A 22,401-nucleotide genomic window follows, 5' to 3' on the forward strand; every position below is an offset into this window, starting at 1 on the left:
ACCCTCAGCCAGGGCCAAGTGGATGCAGAGGACAGAGAAAGCAGTGAGAAGGCACGAGGGAGGAGGCTATGGTGAGGGGGTCCGGAGGAGGGGAGGAGAGCACTGGGGGTCTGGCTCGGTGACTGGGGGACCCTGGAGGAGAGGCAGGTTTGAGAGGAGAACCTGTGTGCAGTAAAAGGTGGAGAGGGTGAGGGGCCTGGAGGTTGGGCTGCAAGAGGTCAGGGGCTCAGGAGACAGATTTAGGAGACATCTGTGGATGTCATTCCAGGGTTACCCAGGGACAGCATGAGAAAAGAGCCAAGAGACTTGAGGTGTGAGGGACAGAGAAGGGGTTAGACCCGTGTCCAGATTGCTTCTCCTCACCCCCACTGGCCACCCCTCTCTCTGTCATCACAGGAACTGGCCGCCTCAGACCGTGCTCGGCGGCAGGCAGCGCAGGACCGGGATGAGATGGCAGATGAGGTGGCCAATGGCAACCTTAGCAAGTAAGTGCCCCGAGGGTGTGGAGGCTGAGGTGCTGCATCTGCAGGAGGTGAAGCTGGGGTAGGCTGGAACTGGCTGAGCTCTGGCACAGGAAGCTGGGAGGACGGCAGGGTTAACCTAGGGACCCCTGGGCTGTGAGGCTGGGGAGGAGGGTGGGGCCAACCACAGGGTCCTATAGTGTTACAGGCAAGGTACCCTCCTCTGACTGTCCTGTCCTGTCATCCCCACCCCTTCCTGTCTCCCTAGGGCAGCCATTCTGGAGGAGAAGCGTCAGCTGGAGGGGCGCCTGGGGCAGTTGGAGGAAGAGCTGGAGGAGGAGCAGAGCAACTCGGAGCTGCTCAATGACCGCTACCGCAAGCTGCTCCTCCAGGTGAGTGCGATTGACCACCCCCACCAGCCTCAGTCCCTATTGACCTGGGACTGTAACCTTCAGTCCTCTTATTCAACAAATATAGAGGCCGGGCGCGGTGGCTCAAGCCTGTAATCCCAGCACTTTGGGAGGCCGAGACGGGCGGATCACGAGATCAGGAGATCGAGAGACGATCCCGGCTAACACGGTGAAACCCCGTCTCTACTAAAAAATACAAAAAAATAGCCGGGCGAGGTGGCGGGCGCCTGTAGTCCCAGCTACTCGGGAGGCTGAGGCAGGAGAATGGCGTAAACCCGGGAGGCGGAGCTTGCAGTGAGCTGAGATCTGGCCACTGCACTCTAGCCTGGGTGACAGAGCAAGACTCCGTCTCAAAAAAAAAAAAAAAAAAAAAAAAAAAAAAAAAATATATATATATATATATATATATATATAGAAAGGGGATATTTGAGTTGGGTTTTGAAGGTTGAATACGAGTTCTAAAAAGGGTGGAAAGGCATGATTCACTTGTATTTCTGAGGGGTTTCTTCAGGGCTGGATCCAAAGATAAATTACATGGGGTTTTTGTCCTATGAAGTTCTCTGGAGGAAACAGACATGGGACTATGCTGTCACATTATAGGCCAGCAGGTGTGATCATGGAAGTTTGAGCCCAGTATAGAGAGATAAAGAACTTTCTGCAGGAGTCGTAAGAAAACATTTGGAAAAAGAGACATTTGGCTGGGAGTTTTAAAGCATAAGTTGGAGTTCAGCAGAGGGAGAAAAGCATGTTTTCATTTGTATATTTATTTATAAATATTTTCTGAGGATTCTGGTGGCCCAGATCCTATTCTGGCTTATGCTGGGGACCTGGAGATGGATAATAGTAAGTCTCCGCCCTCAAACACATCTTGGTCTAAAGGAGGAAACAGACCATCCCAATACAGAGACACAAGTGAAAATGGAGGAAACACGGGCACTGTGGGAACCTAGAAGGGACTACAGACCTAGCCTGGAGGATAGAGGCCATCAGAGAAGGCTTCCTGGTGGAGGTGATGCTTTGAGAGATCTTAAAGGAAGTGTAGGAGTTTGCCAAGAAGACAACAGAGCGATGGGATTTCCAAGGACAAACCAACGTCTGCATTCCTCATTAATTTTTGTCTTTTTCTTTTTCTTTTTTTTTGAGATGGAGCCTCGCTCTGTTTCCCAAGCTGGAGTGCAGTGGTGCGATCTCGGCTCACTGCAACCTCTGCCTCCCAGGTTCAAGCGATTCTCCTGATTCTCTAATTTTCTCTACAAAAAATGTAAAAATTAGCCAGGCACAGTGGTGCATGCCTGTAGTCCAACAACCTGGGAAGCTGAGGAGGGAGGATCACTTGAGCCTGGGAGATGGAGGCTGCAGCGAGCTATGATTGTGCCACTGCACTCTAGCCTGGGTGACTGGATGACAGAGTGAGACCCTGTCTCAAAAAAAAAAAAGGTAATAATTATATGCTCAACAGTTATGTGTAGTAAGACTACTTTTTAAATGGAGGGAATGGGGAAAATATGCAAAAAAGTTTTAGCCTACTTTCATTAATTGATGGTGATAGTATTAGCCTTGTTTTTCTGAGATATTGAGTTTATAATGTGGGATAAAGTGAATGATCAAAGATGGGGTACTCTGTCATCTACAACGTCCTTGACATCAGGGTACTCAGCGCCAAAGAACTTTGATATAGTTGTCCTACAGAAGAGATTAAGTTTTTTTTAAAATAAAAAACAGACCAGGTGTGGCCGGGCGCAGAGGCTCATGCCTGTAATTCCAGCACTTTGGGAGGCCGAGGCAGGTGGATCACGAGGTCAGGAGATCGAGACCATCCTGGCTAACACAGTGAAACCCCGTCTCTACTAAAAATACAAAAAATTAGCTGGGTGTGGTGGCGGGCGCCTGTAGTCCCAGCTTCTCGGGAGGCTGAGGCAGGAGAATGGCGTGAACCCGGGAGGCGGAGCTTGCAGTGAGCCGAGACCCCGCCACTGCACACTCCAGCCTGGGCGACAGAGCAAGACTCCATCTCAAAAAAAAAAAAGACCAGGTGTGGTGGCTCATGCCTGTAATCTCAGCACTTTGGGAGGTCAAGGCGGAAGGATCGCTTGAGCCCAGGTGTTTGAGACCAGCCTCGCCAACATAGTGAGACCCCATCTCTACAAAAAGTATATATGAAATAAAAAGAGGGCCGGGCGCGGTGGCTCAAGCCTGTAATCCCAGCACTTTGGGAGGCCAAAACAGGCAGATCATGAGGTCAGGAGATCGAGACCATCCTGGCTAACACGGTGAAACCCTGTCTCTACTAAAAAATACAAAAAACGGCCGGGTGCGGTGGCTCAAGCCTGTAATCCCAGCACTTTGGGAGGCCGAGGCGGGCGGATCACAAGGTCAGGAGATCGAGACCACGGTGAAACCCCGTTTCTACTAAAAATACAAAAAAAATTAGCCGGGCGCGGTGGCGGGCGCCTGTAGTCCCAGCTACTCAGGAGGCTGAGGCAGGAGAATGGCGTGAACCCGGGAGGCGGAGCTTGCAGTGAGCCGAGATTGCGCCACTGCACTCCAGCCTGGGCGACAGAGCGAGACTCTGTCTCAAAAAAAAAAAAAAAAAAAAAAAAAAAAAAAAAAAAATACAAAAAACTAGCCAGGTGAGGTGGCGGGCACCTGTAGTCCCAGCTACTCGGGAGGCTGAGGCAGGAGAACGGCGTGAACCCGGGAGGCGGAGCTTGCAGTGAGCTGAGATCCGGCCACTGCACTCCAGCCTGGGCCACACAGCGAGACTCCGTCTCAAAAAAAAAAAAAAAAGAAAAAAGAAATAGAAAGAAAAGAAATTACGTTTAGCTGGGCGCAGTGGGTCATGCCTGGAATCCCAGCACTTTTGGTGGATTGCTTTTAGCCTAGGAGCTCAAGACCAGCTTGGATGACGTGGCAAAACTGCCTCCCTACACAAAATTTAAAAATTAGCCAGGTATGGTAGCACACACTTATAGTCCCAGCTACCCAGGAGGCTGAGTTGGGAGGATCACCTGAGCGCAGGGAGATCGAAGCTGCAGTGAGCCATGATTGTACCACTGCACTCCAGCCTGGGCAACATAGTGAGACCCTGTCTCAAAAAGAAAAGTGATAAATTATGTTTAAAAAATAGTTTAAGCCAGGCACAGTGGCTCACGCCTGTAAAAACAAAACTAAGCAAATCTGTAGTTCTCAATTTGACGTTATATTCACATGAACTCGTGATGTACTTTTTTTTTTTTTTTTTTTTGAGAGGGAGTCTTGCTGTATTGCCCAGGCTGGAGTGCAGGCGTGATCTCGGCTCACTGCAAGCTCTGCCTCCTGGGTTCACGCCATTCTCCTGCCTCAGACTCCTGAGTAACTGGGACTACAGGTGCCCACCACCACGCCCGGATAATTTTAGTATTTTTTAGTAGAGACGGAGTTTCACTGTGTTAGCCAGGATGGTTTCGATCTCCTGACCTCGTGATCCGCCCGCCTCGGCCTCCCAAAGTGCTGGGATTACAGGCGTGAGCCACCGCACCCGGCCAACTGGTGATGTATTTTATACAGATCCAGTCTCTCTGACCACCCAAAAGGCCTAGAAACAGGCAACCTAGTAGCAATGAGTATCCCTGTGTCCACGTTGTGATCTGGAAATGCTGTTTCCCTGTAAAAGAAACAGGATGGCTGGGCACAGTGGCTCACACTTGTAATCCCAGCTCTTTGGAAGGCTGAGGCAGGAGGATTGCTTGAGCCCAGGAGTTTGAGACCAGCCTGAGCAGCATAGTAAGATGCCGTCTCTACAAAAAAATAAAATTAGCCGGGTGCCATGGCACACGCCTGTGGCCCCAGCTACTCTGAGGGCTGAGATAGGAGGATTGCCTGGGCCCAGGAAGCAGAGGTTGTAGTGAGCCGAGATTGTGCCACTCCGTTCCAGGCTGGGCAACAGAGTGAGGGGCTATCTCAAAAAAAAAAGAAAGAAAAGAAACTGGAGCTTCTTCGAAAATGGCTGATTCCAGATCTGGAGCAGGCAATGAACAAGAGTAGCCCAGAACATTTTGTGATACCCATTAGTGGGAAAGGTAGTGTAGTTATGTCAAGAGCACGTAGACGTTAGTGCGAAGAGCCTCCCGCTGGCCCAAAGTGGGGCAACTTCAGCTTCAATGAGGAAAATAACTGCGACTGATTTAATCCCTTGAAATCTGTTTAAATTCATGAGTTCACAGCAACTTTAAAAAAATATTAATTAGTTGCTGTGTTAGTTCCCTAGGACCACCATAACAAATTCCCACAAATGTGGCTTAAAACAACAGGAATGTATTCTCTCTGTTTTTTTTTTTTCCTTTTCTTTGAGATGGAGTCTCACTCTGTCACCCAGACTGGAGTGCAGTGGTGCGATCTCAGCTCACTGCAACCTCTGCCTCCTGGGTTCAAGTGATTCTCCTGCCTCAGCCTCCCGAGTAGCTGGGATTACAGGCATGCGCCACCATGCCCAGCTAATCTTCGTATTTTTCATAGAGACGGGGTTTCATCATGTTGGCCAGGCTGGTCTCAGACTCCTGACCTCAAGTGATCCTCCTGTCTCGGCCTCCCAAAGTGCTGGGATTACAGGCGTGAGCCGCCACGCCCGGCCAGGAATGTATTCTCTTGTGGTCCTGGAGGCCAGAGGTCTGAAATCAAGGTGGCGTGGCTCCTCTTGTTCGTGCTCTATCCTGGCTTCTGGTGGGTGCTGGCAGTCCCTGGTGTTTCTTCATCTGTATATGCATCACTGCAATCTCTGGCTCTAACTTTACAAGGCATTTTCCTATCTTTGTGGCTCTGTCTCATGTCTCTCTCTTTTTTTTTTTTTTTTTTGAGACGGAGTCTCGCTCTTGTCGCCCAGGCTGGAGTGCAATGGGCCGATCTCAGCCCACTGCAACCTTTGCCTTCCGGGTTCAAGCGCTTCTCCCGCCTCAACCTCCTGAGTAGCTGGATCATAGGCACCCACCACCACGTCTGGCTAATTTTTTTTGTATTTTTTAGTAGTGGCGGGGTTTCACCATGTTGGCCAGGCTGGTCTCAAACTCCTGACCTCAAGTGATTCACTGCTTCGGCCTCCCAAAGTGCTGGGATTACAGGTGTGAGCCACCATTGCCTGGCCCTCATCTCCTCTTAAAAGGACACCAGCCATACCAGATTTGAGGCCCACCCTAATCCAGCGTGACCTCACGTTAATCAATTACAACTGCAGAGATCTTATTTCCAACTAAGGTCACATTCCGAGGTTCTCAGTGGACGTGAATTTTGCACGGGAGTCTATTCACCCTAGTGAGACTCCTTTGGAGGATGCTTAGGGTACCATCTGGAAAAAACTTAAACCATTTCTCCTGTGCTGTCACACAACCACAATCATCAACACAGAAGAAGACTTCGGTGACCCAGTGTAGGGAGTGGGGTTCTCCCCATCACCAAGCGAGCCATCGGTTCTGCCGCAGACACCAGGGTGTCCTCCAATTCCATTCCAACAGTATCTACCGGGAGACACTGTCAGAACCCACAGATTGAGAGCTCAGTGCCCAAACCTGTCCCTCCCCCACACTGCCCCAGACACCAGTCTCAAGTCCAGGCTACTAGATCGTCTCCCTTCCCTTCCCTCCCCTCCTCTCCCTCCCCTCCCCTCTCTTCCCTTCCCTTTTTCCTTCCCTTCCCTTCCCTTTTTCCTTCCCTTCCCTTCTTCCTTCCTTTCCCTTCCCTTTTTCCTTCCCTTCACTTCCCTTTTTCCTTCCCTTCACTTCCCTTTTACCTTCGCTTCCCTTTTTCCTTCCCTTCCCTTTTTCTTTCCATTCTCTTCCCTTTTTCTTTCCCTTCCCTTCCCTTTTTCTTTCCCTTCCCTTCCCTTTTTCCTTCCCTTCCCTTCCCTTCTTCCTTCCCTTCCTTTCCCCTCTTCCTTCTCTTCCCTTCCCTTCTTCCTTCCCTTCCCTTTCTTTTCCTTTTCTTTCCTTTTTTTGAGATGAGGTCTTGTTCTGTCACATCCCAAGCTGGAGTGCGATGGCACAATCTCAGCTCACTGCAACCTCTGCCTCCCAGGTTCAAACGCTTCTCCTGCCACAGCCTTCCGGGTTCAAGCAATTCCCTTGCCTCAGCCTCCCAAGTAGCTGGGATTGCAGGTGTGTGCCACCACAGCCGGCTAATTTTGGGGGTATTTTTAATAGAGATGAGGTTTCACCATGTTGGCCAGGCTGGTCTCGAAATCCCAACCTCAAGCGATCCACCTGCCTCAGCCTCCCAGAGTGCTGGGATTACAGATGTGAGCCACTGTGCCTGGCCCGGGCCACCAGAACCGCTGACCAACCAGCTTCAAGTTGGGGTTTCCACGATGCCCTCTGGGTTAATTTGCGGCTCACAGAACTCAGGGAAACACTTACCTTTACTGGTTTATTATAAAGAATATTACAGAGGATACAAATGAGGAGATGCATGGGGGTACGGGAGAGGGGCATGGAGCTTCTGTGCCCTCCTGGTAGTGCCACCCTCTGAGTACTGCACATGTTCAGCCTCCCAGAAGCTGCCCAAATCCTGTCCTCTTGGGCCTTTTGTGGAGATGTCACTGGATAGGCGTGATTGACAACCATGTAGAAATGTGATTGGACAAAAAGGGTCCGATCTAAACCCAGCGAGGCCTGTCTGTTGAGATTCTTCCTGGCGTCTCTGCAGCATTCCTTCCCCCTCTGAAATGAGGGTCCTGTGACCCACAGTCAGATTAGAGCGTCTGCCTCGTGCAGGTGAAAGAGGGGGCAGGAGGAAGTTAGAGAGAGCAGTTCTGTTTACTCTAAAAGGGCTATGTGAATTATGAGCAAGAAACCATGGACAGAACCCAACACACACACACACACACACACACACAGACACACAGACACACACACACAGACACACACACACACACAGACACACACACACACAGACACACACACACAGACACACACACACACAGACACACACACACAGACACACACACACACACACAGACACACACACAGACACACACACACACAGACACAGACACACACACACACAGACACACAGACACACACACAGACACACACACACACAGACACACAGACACACACACAGACACACACACACACAGACACACAGACACACACACAGACACACACACACAGACACACAGACACACACACACACACACAGACACACACACACACAGACACACACACACACAGACACACACACAGACACACACACAGACACACACACACACAGACACACACACACACACAGACACACACACACACAGACACACACACAGACACACACACACACACACAGTATATACACAAAGCAATATCACAGGTACAAATTCCCTTGAAAATTCACAAATGAGGCCGGGCGCGGTGGCTCACACCTGTAATCCCAGCACTTTGGGAGGCCGAGGCGGGCAGATCACGAGGTCAGGAGTTCAAGATCAGCCTGACCAATATGGTGAACCCCTGTCTCTACTAAAAATACAAAAATTAGCCAGGCGTGGTGGCGGGCGACTGTAGTCCCAGCTACTCGGATGGGTGAGGCAGAAGAATCACTTGAACCCGGGAGGCAGAGCTTGCAGTGAGCCGAGATCGCGCCACTGCACTCCAGCCTGGGTGACAGAGCAAGACTCTGTCTATAAAAAAAGAAAAAAGAAAAAAGAAAATTCACAAATAAGAGAGAAAGATCGGGTGCAGTGGCTCATGCCTATAATCCCAGCACTTTGGGAAGCTGAAGCAGGTAGATTGCTTGAGGCCAAGAGTTCAAGACCAGCCAGGATGACAAAGTGAGACCCTGTCCCTACCAAAAACAACAACAACAACAAAATTATCAGGGCATCATGGTGTGTACCTAGAGCTCCAGCTAGTCAGGAGGCTGAGGCTGGAGAATTGCTTGAGCCCAGGAGTTTGATGCTACAGTGAGCTACGATTGTGCCACTGCACTCCAGTTTGGACAAGAGTGAGACCCTGTCTCAAAAAAAACAAAAAACAAAAAAGCAAGAAAAAAAGAATAAGTCCTTGAACACAGCTGCCAATTTCCAGGAGACATAGAGGAGAGAGAAATAAATGCTGAATTAGACCGTAAGTGTGTGATCAGAAAAATCCAGACCGAGAGGAACTCTGCGAGTCTCTAACAACCTAGATTCTTCAACAGATAAATTGTAAGAAATAGGCTGGGCGCGGTGGCTCACATCTGTGATTCCAGCACTTTGGGGGGCCGAGGCGGGCGGATCACTTGAGGTCAGGAGTTTGAGACCAGCCTGGCCAACATGGTGAAACCCCATCTGTATAAAAAAAATACAAAAATGAGCCAGGTGTGGTGGTGCGTGCCTGTAGTCCCAGCTACTTGGGAGGCTGAGGCCAGAGAATCACTTGATCCTGGACGGCAGAGGTTGCAGTGAGCTGAGATTGCACTGCTGCACTCCAGCCTGGATGACAGAGCAAGACTCCATCTCAAAAAAAGAAAAAAGAAAAAAGAAAAAAAATTGTAAAGGAATAAAAGGGATGGAGGAGGGAACTACAGGTTAAAGAGACTTAAAAGACATATCTGGCCAGGCGCAATGGCTCACGCCTGTAATCCTAGCAATTTGGGAGACTGAGGCGGGTGGATCACTTGAGGTCAGGAGTTCAAGACCAGCCTGGCTAACATGGTGAAACCCCATCTGTACTAAAAATACAAAAACTAGCCAGGTGTGGTGGTGCGTGCCTATAATTCCAGCTACTCAGGAGGCTGAGGCAGGACAATCGCTTGAACTCAGGAGGCAGAGATTGCAGTGAGCCGAGATCACACCACTGCATTCCAGCCTGGGCGACAGAGTGAGATTCCGTCTCAAAACAAACAAACAAACAAACAAAAAAACCCCACATACATCTACTTTTTTAAATGGGTAGGATTCAACTATAGGATCTAGGGATGCATCTGTGTGTAATAAAACTCTAAAGATATATAAGGAAGTGTGGACCTGAGAAGTCAGGATAACGTGCCATTTGGGGGAGAAGGAAGAGGTTGTCATTAGGATGAGTGTGTGAAAGGGCTTCTGGAATGGCAAAGTTCTATTTCTTTTCTTTTTTTTTTTTTTTTGAGACAGAGTCTCACTCTGTTGCCCAGGCTGGACTGCAGTGGCCGGATCTCAGCTCACTGCAAGCTCCACCTCCTGGGTTGACGCCATTCTCCTGCCTCAGCCTTCCCGAGTAGCTGGGACTACAGGCACCCGCCACCTCGCCGGGCTAGTTTTTTGTATTTTTAGTAGAGACAGGGTTTCACCGTGTTAGCCAGGATGGTCTTGATCTCCTGACCTCGTGATCCGCCCGTCTCGGCCTCCCAAAGTGCTGGGATTACAGGCTTGAGCCACCGCACCCGGCCAAGTTCTATTTCTTGACCAAGGTGCTACTGACAGTCATGTTTCCCTTTTGTTAACTCCTGGCGCCTGTGTGGGATGACACCCACACGCATCCACGTTCAGAGACAGGAAGCAGCAGGGGCATGGGGCTGAAAGGGTTCCCATCTCCAGCTGCTGGAATGATCAGGAACACCCCCATAATGTTCTTGGTTGAGAATTACTGTGCTAATAAAACTAGCAGAGTATTTATTACTGATTTTTTAAATTTGATTAATGTTTGGCTCTCTGTATCACCATTTTATTTCACAATAAAAAGTTTGAGGCCAGGCATGGTGGCTCACACCTGTAATCCCAGCACTTTGGGAGGCCGAGGTGGGTGGATCCCTTGAGGTCAGGAGTTTGAGAACAGCCTGGCCAACATGGCGAAACCCCGTCTTTACAAAAAATACAAAAATTAGCCAGGCGTGGTGGCGGGCGCCTGTAATTCCAGCTACTCAGGAGGCTGAGGCAGGAGAATCGCTTGAACCTGGGAGGCGGAGGTTGTAGTGAGCTGAGATCATGCCACTGTACTCCAGCCTGGGCAACAGAGCAAGACATGATCTCTAAATAAATAAAATAAAATAAAATTAGCAGAGGTGATGGTGTATGCCTGTGATCTCAGCTACTCAGGAGGCTGAAGTGGGAGGATCACTTAAGCTTGGGAGGTTGAGGCTGCAGTGAGCTGGGATTTTACCAGCTGGGCAACAGCTGAGCTCCAGCCTGAGCAACAGAGCAAAACTCTGTCTCAAAAAAACACTTTTTTTAATTAAAAAAGAAAAACGCAAAGGAGAATATGCTAATTACCCAGTCATTGTGTCCCTGCGAGGGTGAAATAAAGTATGAATCAGACTGAGTCTGACTCATTTCCATGGCTCCAGTAGAAGGCCTCGCTCGGAGTACAAGCTGAATAAATAAACGGGAACTATTATTAGGGGTGTGCTTACACATTTTCCACGTAGCAGCTACTGTTTATGAGGTCGTGTTTCTCAAAATCCTCCTGCGTATCCTTCCCATCTCAATCACCTGAGATGCCTGTTATAAATGCAGATTCCCGGACTCCGCTTTGGTCTTGCTGAGTCAGAGTCTCTGAAGGGTGAGATCCAGATGTCTGCATTTTTTTCACTAGCTCCCCCAAAAGATCCTGGTGCAAATAGAAGTGTGATAACTCTCGGAATAGACTCATTCACAGTCAGAAGTAGAATTTATGACATTTAAACAAGTTTGTGATGATCTCATGGACTTATTAAAGTAAGCAGAAAACCATCCACAATGTTAAAACCCAGGGCTGGCAGTGCTGTGGGTGATAAGTCAATAAACTATTGATAAAAATACAAGCGAACATTTGTTGAGGATTTAGTATGTTTCAGGCCCTGTGCGATGCGTGTGACAATCATCAGTGCGCTTCATTCTTGGAGGTGCCTAGATTTACCGGCCACCTTCCCTCTGAGATTCCACCATGGCATCCTTCCTTCCCCTCCCGCTACAGGTAGAGTCACTGACCACAGAGCTGTCAGCTGAGCGCAGTTTCTCAGCCAAGGCAGAGAGTGGGCGGCAGCAGCTGGAACGGCAGATCCAGGAGCTACGGGGACGCCTGGGTGAGGAGGATGCTGGGGCCCGAGCCCGCCACAAGATGACCATTGCTGCCCTTGAGTCTAAGTTGGCCCAGGCTGAGGAGCAGCTAGAGCAAGAGACCAGGTAGGTGAGAGCGGAGGCCACGGGAGAAAGGTGACCTCCACATTCTGGTGAGTGAGAGGAAGGACGCTGCGTTACAGACACCTAGTTTGAAACATCCAAAAGACATCATCATAGTAATGACTACTGGCCTGGCATGGTGGCCCACGCCTGTAATCCCAGCACTTTGGGAGGCAGAAGTGGGAGGATCCCTTGAGGCCAGGAGTTTTAAGATCAGTCTGGGCAACATAGCAAGACCTCATCTCTTAAAAAAAAAAAAAAAAGCCAGGTGTGTTAGCGCATGCCTGTAGTCCCAGCTGCTCAAAAACCTGAGATAAGAAGATGGCTTAAGCCCAGGAGTTCGAGGCTGTAGTGAGCTATGATCACAACACTGCAGTCCAACTCCAGCCTGAGTAACAGTGAAAGACCGTGTCTCTAAAAAAAAAAAAACAAACAAACAGCCAGGCACAGTGGCTCATGCCTGTAATCCCAGCATTTTGGGAGGCCGAGGCAGGCAGATCATTTGAAAGCAGGAGTTTGAGACCAGCCTAGCCAACATGGTGAAACCCCATCTCTACCAAAAAATACCAAAATTAGCCGGGTGTGGTGGCTCATGCCTGTAATCCCAGCTACTAGGGAGGCTGAGGCAAAAGTGTCATTTGAACTCAGGAGATGGAGGTTGCAGTGAGCTGAGATTGTGCCACTGCACTCCAGCCTGGGTGACAAAGCCAGACTCCATTTAAAAGAAAAAAAAAGGAAAAGAAAAAGATGCCAGGCACGGTGGCTCATGCCTGTAATCCTAGCACGTTGGGAGGCTGAGGCAGGCAGATCACCTGAGGTCAGGAGTTTGAGACCAGCCTGACCTACATGGAGAAACCCTGTCTCTATTAAAAATACAAAAAATTAGCTGGGCATGGTGACGCATGTCTGTAATCCCAGCTACTCAGGAGGTTGAGGCAGGAGAATCGCTTGAACCCAAGAGGCAGAGGTTGTGGTGAGCCAAGATCACGCCATTGCACTCCAGCCTGGTAACAAGAGTGAAACTCCATCTCAAAAAAGGAAAAAAAATAAAGAAAAAGAGGCCGGCGCAGTGGCTCACGCCTGTAATCCCAGCACTTTGGGAGGCTGAGGCAGGCAGATCACGAGGTCAGGAGATCAAGACCATCCTGGCTAACACGGTGAAACCCCATCTCTACTAAAAATACAAAAAATTAGCAGGGCGTAGGCCGGGCGCGGTGGCTCAAGCCTGTAATCTCAGCACTTTGGGAGGCCGAGACGGGCGGATCACGAGGTCAGGAGATCGAGACCATCCTGGCTAACACGGTGAAACCCCGTCTCTACTAAAAATACAAAAAACTAGCCGGGCGAGGTAGCGGCGCCTGTAGTCCCAGCTACTCGGGAGGCTGAGGCAGGAGAATGGCGTAAACCCGGGAGGCGGAGCTTGCAGTGAGCTGAGTTCCGGCCACTGCACTCCAGCCTGGGCCACAGAGCCAGACTCCGTCTCGGAAAAAAAAAAAAAAAAAAAAAAAAAAAAAAAAAAAAAATTAGCAGGGCGTGGTGGCGGGCTCCTGTAGTCCCAGCTACTTGGGAGGCTGAGGCAGAAGAATGGCGTGAACCCGGGAGGCGGAGCTTGCGGTGAGCCAAGATTGCACCACTGCACTCCAGCCTGGGCTCAAAAAAAAAAAAAAGAAAAGAAAAGGAAAAAAAAAAGTGTAAATGTATATAAATATTTAAATGATTGCTGATTTTCTGTATCATTTAGGATGCTTTGGGCTACAAGTAACTGCAGTCTCACTAAGAGTATTATTTACATAATAATGTGTCAGTTAGCTATAGCTGAATTACAAACCACTCTGAAACTTAGTGTCTTAAAACAACCACCATTTAGTTTTGCTCATGAGTCTTTGGCTAGTGAGTTCTGCTGCTTTGGGCTTGGTGGACTTCACTCATGCATCTGCTCAGTTGAGGCTCAGCTAGATGGATTCGCTAATCTTGGCTGGGCTTTCTTTTTTTTTTACTTTCTTATTTTCAAGAACAGCATGAGTGGTATTGGCTGGGCTTGTGTAACTCTAAGGCCTTGCCTAGGATAACTAAGCTAACTTTTCTCTGCTTTATGTGGCCGCTCATCCTCCAGGAGGCTAGCCCAGGGTTGTTCATATGACAGAGTAAAGGTTCTAAGAGTAAGGGAAAGTGCTAAAGACTCCTTGAGGCCCGCACTTGGAACTGGTACTGTGTCACTTCTGCCATATCCTATTTTTTTTTTTTTTTTTTTTTTTTTGAGATGGAGTCTCGCTCTGTCTCCCAGGCTGGAGTGCAGTGGCCGGATCTCAGCTCACTGCAAGCTCCGCCTCCTGGGTTCACTCCATTCTCCTGCCTCAGCCTCCCGAGTAGCTGGGACTACAGGCGCCCGCCACCTCGCCTGGCTAGTTTTTTGTATTTTTTTTTTAGTGGGGACTGGGTTTCACCATGTTAGCCAGGATGGTCTCGATCTCCTGACCTCGTGATCCGCCCGTCTCGGCCTCCCAAAGTGCTAGGATTACAGGCTTGAGCCACCGCGCCAGGCCCTACCATATCCTATTAACCAAAGCAAGTCACTCAGTCTCAGATTCAAAGGAAAGGGGAAATAGATATGACTGTTTGATAGGAGCAGCTGCAAAGTCATATTGCCAAGGTATGGATACAGGAAGGGGTGAGAACTGGGACCATCTGTTCTATCAGTCTAGCACAACGAGGAATGTCTCTTTTTCATGTGATAAGAAGTCTAGAGCTAGGCAGCCCAAAAATGGTAGGGCTCTGGATCAACATCTGTGTTGTTTTTCAGTCTTTTCCTCATGGTCACAAAATGGCTGCAATTGCACCAAGCACCACACCCACAGACATCCACGTTCAGAGACAGGAAGCAGCAGTAGTATGGGGCTGAAAGGGTTTCCATCCCCAGTTGCTGGAACGACCAAGAATATTCCCATAACATTCCTAGTTGAGAATTGCTGTGCTAATAAAACTAACAGAATATTTATTACTAAGCCTAATACCTTTCAGTCTTCCAATACAATAGATTTTTCTATTGCTCCATACTATTCAGCAACAATAATTACAACAATACTAATAGTTTCCATTTATTGAGGATTTACTATATATCAGGTGCTGGACTACCTGTATGTACCTGTATGATATCCCATAATCCTTGTGAAGGAAGGACCATTGTTATCCTGTTTTACATGTAGAAAACCTGAGGCTGAGATGGGCTATAAATGTAGGATGCTTGACTTGCTATTCATCATCTGTACATTATCTCATGGTGAGAAATGTTATTATACATCAAATTTATATAAGGTTCCCTTTTGTATTTATTCATTCATTCAACAAACAAATATTAAGAGTATACTATTGGGGCCAGGCATGGTGGCTCACGCCCGTAATCCCAGCACTTTGGGAGGCCAAGACGGGTAGATCACTGGAGGTCAGGAGTTCAAGACCAATCTAGCCGATATGATGAAACCCCATATCTACCAAAAATACAAAAATTAGTCAGGAGTAGTGGTGGACGCCTGTAATCCCAGCTACTCAGGAGGCTGAGGTAGGAGAATCACTTGAACCTGGGAAGTGGAGGTTGCAGTGAGCCGAGATCACACCACTGCACTCTAGCCTGGGCAACAGAGCAAGATTCCAACTCAGAAAAAAAGAGGAGTGTACTGTTGACCTTCCCATGTGCTGATCCCTGAAAAAATTATGAACAATTAGACATACCATGGAAGTATACCTAATTACCTCCATGTCTAATACCATGTCTGGTGGATTCCCCAAGGTGAAAGACTCATGAGCTGGACATGGCAATGAAGGTCTATGAACTAGAAGGGCTGAAGGGACATAGATGAAGAAGAAGCTGCAATGCCCTGAGATGTAGTGGTTGGGGAAGGGTTTCTAGAGGAGGAAGCACTTGAACTGGAGCTGACAAGAATGGGATTTCCAGGGCTTGGAGTCCCAAGTCAGCTGGCAGCTTCGCGGGAAAGTGTGGGAGACATCAGGGCATTTGGAGGAATGTGATTGGTTCTGAGAGTCTGGGACCTGAAAGAGGGAGACAGGGAGGTAAATGAGGCTTGAAGCACACAGAGCCTTGAATACTGGGCCAAGGAACTCTGTTGCGTGGGCAGTGGGGAGCTCTGGGGGCAATGGGGAGGGAGCCATGGGAGGGCTGTGGGCTGGGGAGGGACACGGCCAGCTCTAGGTGTGGAAAGACCTTTCTGGGGCTACGGTGGGAATGGATCAGAGGAGAGAGACTGGAAGCTGGGAGGTTGGGAAGGAGTCTGCAGTGATGGTCCAAGCAGAACAAGATGAGGCCTGAGCTGGGGCTGGGGCCGTGAAGATGAACAGGAGAGGATGAAGAAGAGAAATTAGGGGCCAGAAGGAATGAAGCCAAGGCTATGGGTGGCGGCAGGGGAAGAAGACACTGGAGCTAAGGCCTGGTGACTGAGGAAATATTGGGTTTTGGGGAAAGATGCTAAATTCGTTGTGGAATGTGATGAGAGTGAGAGGCCTCAGGGACAGGCAGAAGGAAACAGCCCCAGAGGTTCATGAGAGAAGTGGTTCTCAGTCCACAGGGTTACCCAGGGGCCCTAGGGCTCATGGGAACTGTAGTTTGAGGTCTATGAGGACCCCTGCTCCATTATACAAATGAGGAAACCGAGGTTCTGAGGGAGTAGAAGAGTTGCTTGAAGTCACCCCGCACCAAGTGTAATGGCTCATGCCTGTAATTCCCACACTTTGGGAGGCTGAGGCAGGAGGATCACTTGAACCCAGGAGTTCAAGACCAGCCTGGGCAACATGACGAGACCCCATCTCTACAAAAATAAAAATTGGCCGGGCGCGGTGGCTCAAGCCTGTAATCCCAGCACTTTGGGAGGCCGAGACGGGCGGATCACGAGGTCAGGAGATCGAGACCATCCTGGCTAACACGGTGAAACCCCGTCTCTACTAAAAAATACAAAAACTAGCCGGGCGAGGTGGCGGGCGCCTGTAGTCCCAGCTACTCAGGAGGCTGAGGCAGGAGAATGGCGGGAACCCGGGAGGCGGAGCTTGCAGTGAGCTGAGATCCGGCCACAGCACTCCAGCCTGGGCGACAGAGCGAGACTCCGCCTCAAAAAAAAAAAAATAAAATAAAATAAAAAAATAAAAAATAAAAATTAAAAATTAGCCCAGCATGATGGCACACACTGTAGTCCTAGCTACTCGGGACACTGAGGTGGGAGGATCTCTTGAGCCCAGCACATTGAGGCTGCAATGAGCCGTGATCACACCATTGCACTCCTGTCCAGTCAACACAGCAAGGCCCTTTCTCAGAAAAATAATAAAGTCACCCTGGGAGCAAAGAAAGACTAGATGATTCTTAGCTGAAGAAGCCTCTCTCCTTGCATCCTTTTGCACTGCTTAGTGCCTTGCCACTCGCCCACAGCCCTGTGCCTTCCTCTCAGCACACCTGGGGCTGTTGTATCCAGTGTGGCTGTCAAGCAATACCGACTGCTAGGGGTCCTATCCCATGGACTTCACCCCAGATGTGATGGTCCGTGCAGGAGAGGACAGGTGTAGGGGAAAAAGAGTGTTCCCTCCCGCTCTGAAGATTCAAGTCTGCTGAAATAAACTGACGATAAATAGATTGACAAAATAAAAGGCATACAAATATATTAATGTGCATGAACACAGAAGCCATATAAAATATAAGACTTTTTTTTTTTTTTCTTTTTTTTTTTTTTTTTGAGACGGAGTCTCACTCTGTCGCCCAGGCTGGAGTGCAGTGGCCGGATCTCGGCTCACTGCAAGCTCCGCCTCCCGGGTTCACGCCATTCTCCTGCCTCAGCCTCCCCAGTAGCTGGGACTACAGGCGCCGCCACCACGCCCGGCTCATGTTTTGTATTTTTAGTAGAGACGGGGTTTCACCGTGTCAGCCAGGATGATCTCGATCTCCTGACCTCGTGATCCGCCCGTCTCGGCCTCCCAAAGTGTGGGGATTACAGGCGTGAGCCACCGCGCCCGGCCTGAATGTAAGACTTTTTATACAGGGCCAGATGGTTGAGGCTTAAGTATCCTCTTTATAGGGGAGAGGGACAAAAAAGGATATATTCAATTGTGAGAGATAGTAAATGATTTTCAAGGAAAAATGAAAGGGCCCAAAGAGTAAACTAGTTTGTAAATGATTCTCTTTGGAAACTGAACGGGACTAAGCGTATACTTATTATAAATCACAGTATCATAGGAAACAGGTATGTGAGGTGTCCTAGTAGAAGCCAGGGACATGAATGCCGAGGAGAAGGGAGCCTGCATGTCAGTGTTTGGCCTCAGTAAACTGTGGGAACCAGTTAGGAGTTAGCAAAGAGGGAAGAAGCCAATCTAAGAACAAGATGACAGCCACTGCATGAGTCTATGGGGACAACATCCTAAGTTGAGCCCCTCTACTGAGACTCCTCATCCCTCTCTTCAGAGAGCGCATCCTCTCTGGAAAACTGGTGCGCAGAGCTGAGAAGCGGCTTAAAGAGGTGGTGCTCCAGGTGGAGGAGGAGCGGAGGGTGGCTGACCAGCTCCGGGACCAGGTAAGCAGCTGACATCATTAGGGAGCGGTGGAGAGTGCGACCACTGACTGAGAGATTGCACAGGGCATCTCCAGAGGCAATGAGCTCCCATCACAAGAAGCAACTTGCAGGTGCTGGGCTGGAACTGAATGCAGGTACCATCCTGGCATGTGGCACATCAGCAGAGGGTTGGAATCAGTGAGCTTGCAATTTATAAATGCTGGCATCTAGAAAGGGCCCTGTAGGGAGCTGAGGCAGCCAGGTCAAGGGAAGAAGTGAAAGTCTACCCAGAAGCTAGACCAGTACTAAAATAACGAAAGATAATGTTTATTGAGTGCTTTCTATGTACCAGGCACTGTGCTAAAGACATAACATTTAGTGTGTTTAATTCTTATCAGAATGCTAGAAGGAAGGTGCTATTATTTATACTCTTCTTTATGTGAGGAAACTGAGGTAGAGAAAGGTGAAGTAACTTGCTCAAAATTATTTAGCTGGTAAGAGGTGGGGTCAGTAGTCAAACCTCAGCATTCTAGCCCCAGAGTGTGTGTTCTTCATTATTTACTGAGCAGTTACTGTGTCACAAGCAACTGCTTTTTAAAAAATACACGGCCAGGCACGGTGGCTCACACCTGTAATCCCAGCACTTTGGAAGGTTGAGGCCGGCAGATCACAAGGTCAGGAGATCGAGACCATCCTGGCTGACACAGTGAAACCCCATTTCTACTAAAAATACAAAAAATTAGCCAGGCGTGGTAGCAGGTGCCTGTAGTCCCAGCTACTCAGGAGGCTGAGGCAGGAGAATGGCATGAACCCGGGAGGCAGAGCTTGCAGTAAGCCAAGATCGTGCCACTGCACTCCAGCCTGGGTGACAGAGCGAGACTCCTTCTCAAAAAATAAAATAAAAATAAAAAATACACATTTGCATTTCCTCACCAGTTCCATTTCACAGATGAAGAAACTGAAACTTTAAGAGGATATATTTTGCATCAGAGTCACAGAGATAGAGCCTGGATCATATCCCAGATCTGTCTGGACGGAGTCCCTCTGCCCTTAAAAGCTCAGCTGTGCTTTATTTACCATTCATTCCACGAACAATTATTGAGCACCTGCTATGTGCCAGATACTGTGGTAGGCATTAGGGATATGGATGTGAACGAAACAGAGGAAGTCCCTGCCCTCATGGAGCTTACATTTTCAGCATAGGATGAGACAATAAACCTGTAAACCAGCAGATAATTACAGATTGTGACAAGGACTATGAAGAAAAAAAGTGAAGAGAGAGGAAGACACAGAGGACTGGTGAATCCTCTTCAGGTTGGGAGATCAGGAAGAACTCTCTGAGAAGGTGACATTTAAATTGATACCTGAAGGGTGAAGAAGAGCCAGTCAGAGGGAACAGCAAGTATAAAGGCCTTGAAGTACAGAAATAAGTTTGGTGAGTTCAGAACAAAAAGTAGACCAGTATGGTCTAGATAAACATCTGTTGTTATTTTAGTCCTGGTCTAGCTTCTTGGTAGAGTTTAACTTCTTCCCTCCCTTTGGCTGCCTCACCTCCCTACAAGGGCCCTTCCTAGATGCCAGAATTTATGAATTGCAAAGTCATTGATTCCAACCCTCTGTTGATGTGCCAAGTGCCAGGATGCTATCTGCACTCACTTCCAGTCCAGCACCTGCAAGTTGCTTCTTGTGATGGGAGCTCATTGACACCAGAAAATGTGGGGTAGGAGGGTTGAATGATAAGAAATGAGGTCAGATCATGTATGTTCCCTCCCTGAAGAGAGAGGTGGTGGGATCTGGGGAGGATCTCAGTGAAGTTGGTCTGGTCAGTAGGTTTATGGGAAGAGAGAATTGGACCAAAAAGAGACCCTGTGGGGCCTAGAGTGCAAGGCTGAGGGGCTGGACCCTTGTCCCAGGGGTACTGGGGAGCCATGAAAGGATTGTGAGCAGGAGGGTCTGGGTCAGCTCTGGGTATAGGAAGGCCTTTCTGAGGTCATGTAGAAGAAAACCTGGAGGGGAGAGACTGGAGGCCAGGGTAGAAGCTGGCATGAGGGATTTAGGGGAAAAGAACAAGGCCTGAACAGAGAACAGAGGATGGGGCAGAGAGAGTCAGGGGGCAGTAGTGGGCTGTTGGGGAGGGAGGGAGTGATGACAGTACCTGGAGATATAACCCGGTCCCCCTGCTCCCACCAAGCTGGAGAAGGGAAACCTTCGAGTAAAGCAGTTGAAGCGGCAGCTGGAGGAGGCGGAGGAGGAGGCATCCCGGGCTCAGGCCGGCCGCCGGAGGCTGCAGCGTGAGCTGGAGGATGTCACAGAGTCGGCCGAGTCCATGAACCGTGAAGTGACCACACTGAGGAACCGGCTTCGGTATGGTCATCCCACGTGTAGGCCTGACGGGTGGGCACCACCCTCACTCCACAAACCCCAGGGACGCGAGGCTTTGTCAGGGGCAACAGGAGGGGGAAATGGGATCCACGGGGGCGTGGGGCTGTGGGAACAGCGGCTGTGTTGCCGGAGAGCCAGATCCAGGTAACTTCTTTCTTCCCACACGCGTTTCTCCCTGTCTCATCTCTGTGCCCTCCTTTCCCACCGTGTACCACTGCCTTTCTCTCCTTTCCTCCTCTGTGTGTCCATCTCTCTCTGCCCCCCCCATTGCTTCTGCCCGTCTCCCTCCATTCCTCTTGATCTCATCTCTCTCTTCTCCCTTATTTTGTTATCTCTCTCTCTTTCCTCCCCTCATTTCATCTCTGTACCCCGGTCTCTCCTTCCCACAGACGCGGCCCCCTCACCTTCACCACCCGTACGGTGCGGCAGGTCTTCCGACTAGAGGAGGGCGTGGCATCCGACGAGGAGACAGAGGAAGCAGAGCCTGGGTCTGGGCCATCCCCGGAGCCTGAGGGGTCCCCACCAGCCCACCCCCAGTAACCCTACCCTGTCCCCAGATGCACTAACAGATGGGGCCCAGCCCCCTTCCTCCCTGGACCCCACGGGCCCCTGTCCCAGGAACCCCGCCCTCTGACTTCCTGCCCTTTGAAAATGGTGCCGCACTCTGACGTTTATCAGACCCCACCTGGGTCCCCTGCAACCTCCCATCAAAGGATGACCCCTAAACACAGAGGAGCGGGGCAGGCAGGGAGGCAAGGACTGGAGCTACCTTGCTCGGGGGGGGGGGGGGAGACTGGGTGCAGTTGGCCAGCTGTGTTCCCGTCAGCTACCTGTCCTCCTTCCTTCCCTCGTTATTGATCTGTAGATATTAGGAAGGGAGTAACACGGCTCCTCCACCGTCCTCAGCCAGTACAGCCCATTCCCTCTGCTGCTCTCTCTCTCTCTCCCTCCCTCTCCCTCCCTCCCCTCTCGCCGTCTTTCTTGGCTTCTCTGAGGGTCTCTCTGTGCATCTTTTTAGGAGTCCCGCTCCCACTCTGTTTCTGCGTAGCCACTCTCCTTCCTCCATTTCTGCGTCCACCCCTGAACTCCTGAGTGGCCGAAACCCCAGGCCTCCACCAGCCTTGAACCCTTGCAAAGGGGCAGGACAAGGGGACTCCTCTCACTCCTGCTGCTGCCCATGCTCCGCCCTCCCTTCTGGTTGCTCTGAGGGTTTGGAGCCTCCCTCTGGGACTGAAGGAGTGTCCATTATCCTCCCAGCCTCCAGGCTCTGGCAGAAATAAACTCCAACCCAACTGGACCGTCTGTGTGGCTGTGTGTGTTCCCTCAGGGGGTCTCTGCTGGGGCAGCAGGTCAGGCAGCCTGCTGGTTCGGATCACAGCTGCGTGGGTTTACAGGGGCCTCCTGTGGATCAGGCGCTTCTTAACTCCTTTCCTCCTCACCCCAGTGTATAATGGAAATATTCCCTCCACTATACAGATGAGGGAACAGTCTCAGAGCAGCAGCGTCCCTCACTCCACGCCCCCAGTGAGTGCTAGAACGGG

At 49.8% G+C, this 22,401-nt stretch overlaps 1 protein-coding gene across 10 annotated transcripts in view; it reads left to right on the top strand.

Annotated features, from left to right (window-relative positions):
• Positions 1-22,157, top strand: part of LOC105497163 (myosin heavy chain 14) — a 148,991-nt gene extending 126,834 nt beyond the window's left edge. For all 10 annotated transcript variants that reach the window (XM_071087521.1, XM_071087523.1, XM_071087524.1 and 7 more), the window contains 6 exons: positions 397-485; positions 730-853; positions 11,734-11,942; positions 18,391-18,499; positions 20,670-20,842; positions 21,250-22,157. In XM_071087521.1, the coding sequence (XP_070943622.1) occupies positions 397-485; positions 730-853; positions 11,734-11,942; positions 18,391-18,499; positions 20,670-20,842; positions 21,250-21,400 (855 nt within the window). In that variant the 3' untranslated portion in view covers positions 21,401-22,157. The remainder of the gene's footprint in view (positions 1-396; positions 486-729; positions 854-11,733; positions 11,943-18,390; positions 18,500-20,669; positions 20,843-21,249) is intronic.
• Positions 22,158-22,401: the final 244 nt, after the last annotated feature.

The sequence above is a fragment of the Macaca nemestrina genome, chromosome 20 (genome assembly GCF_043159975.1).
Source record: "Macaca nemestrina isolate mMacNem1 chromosome 20, mMacNem.hap1, whole genome shotgun sequence".
Taxonomy (NCBI): Eukaryota; Metazoa; Chordata; class Mammalia; order Primates; family Cercopithecidae; genus Macaca; species Macaca nemestrina.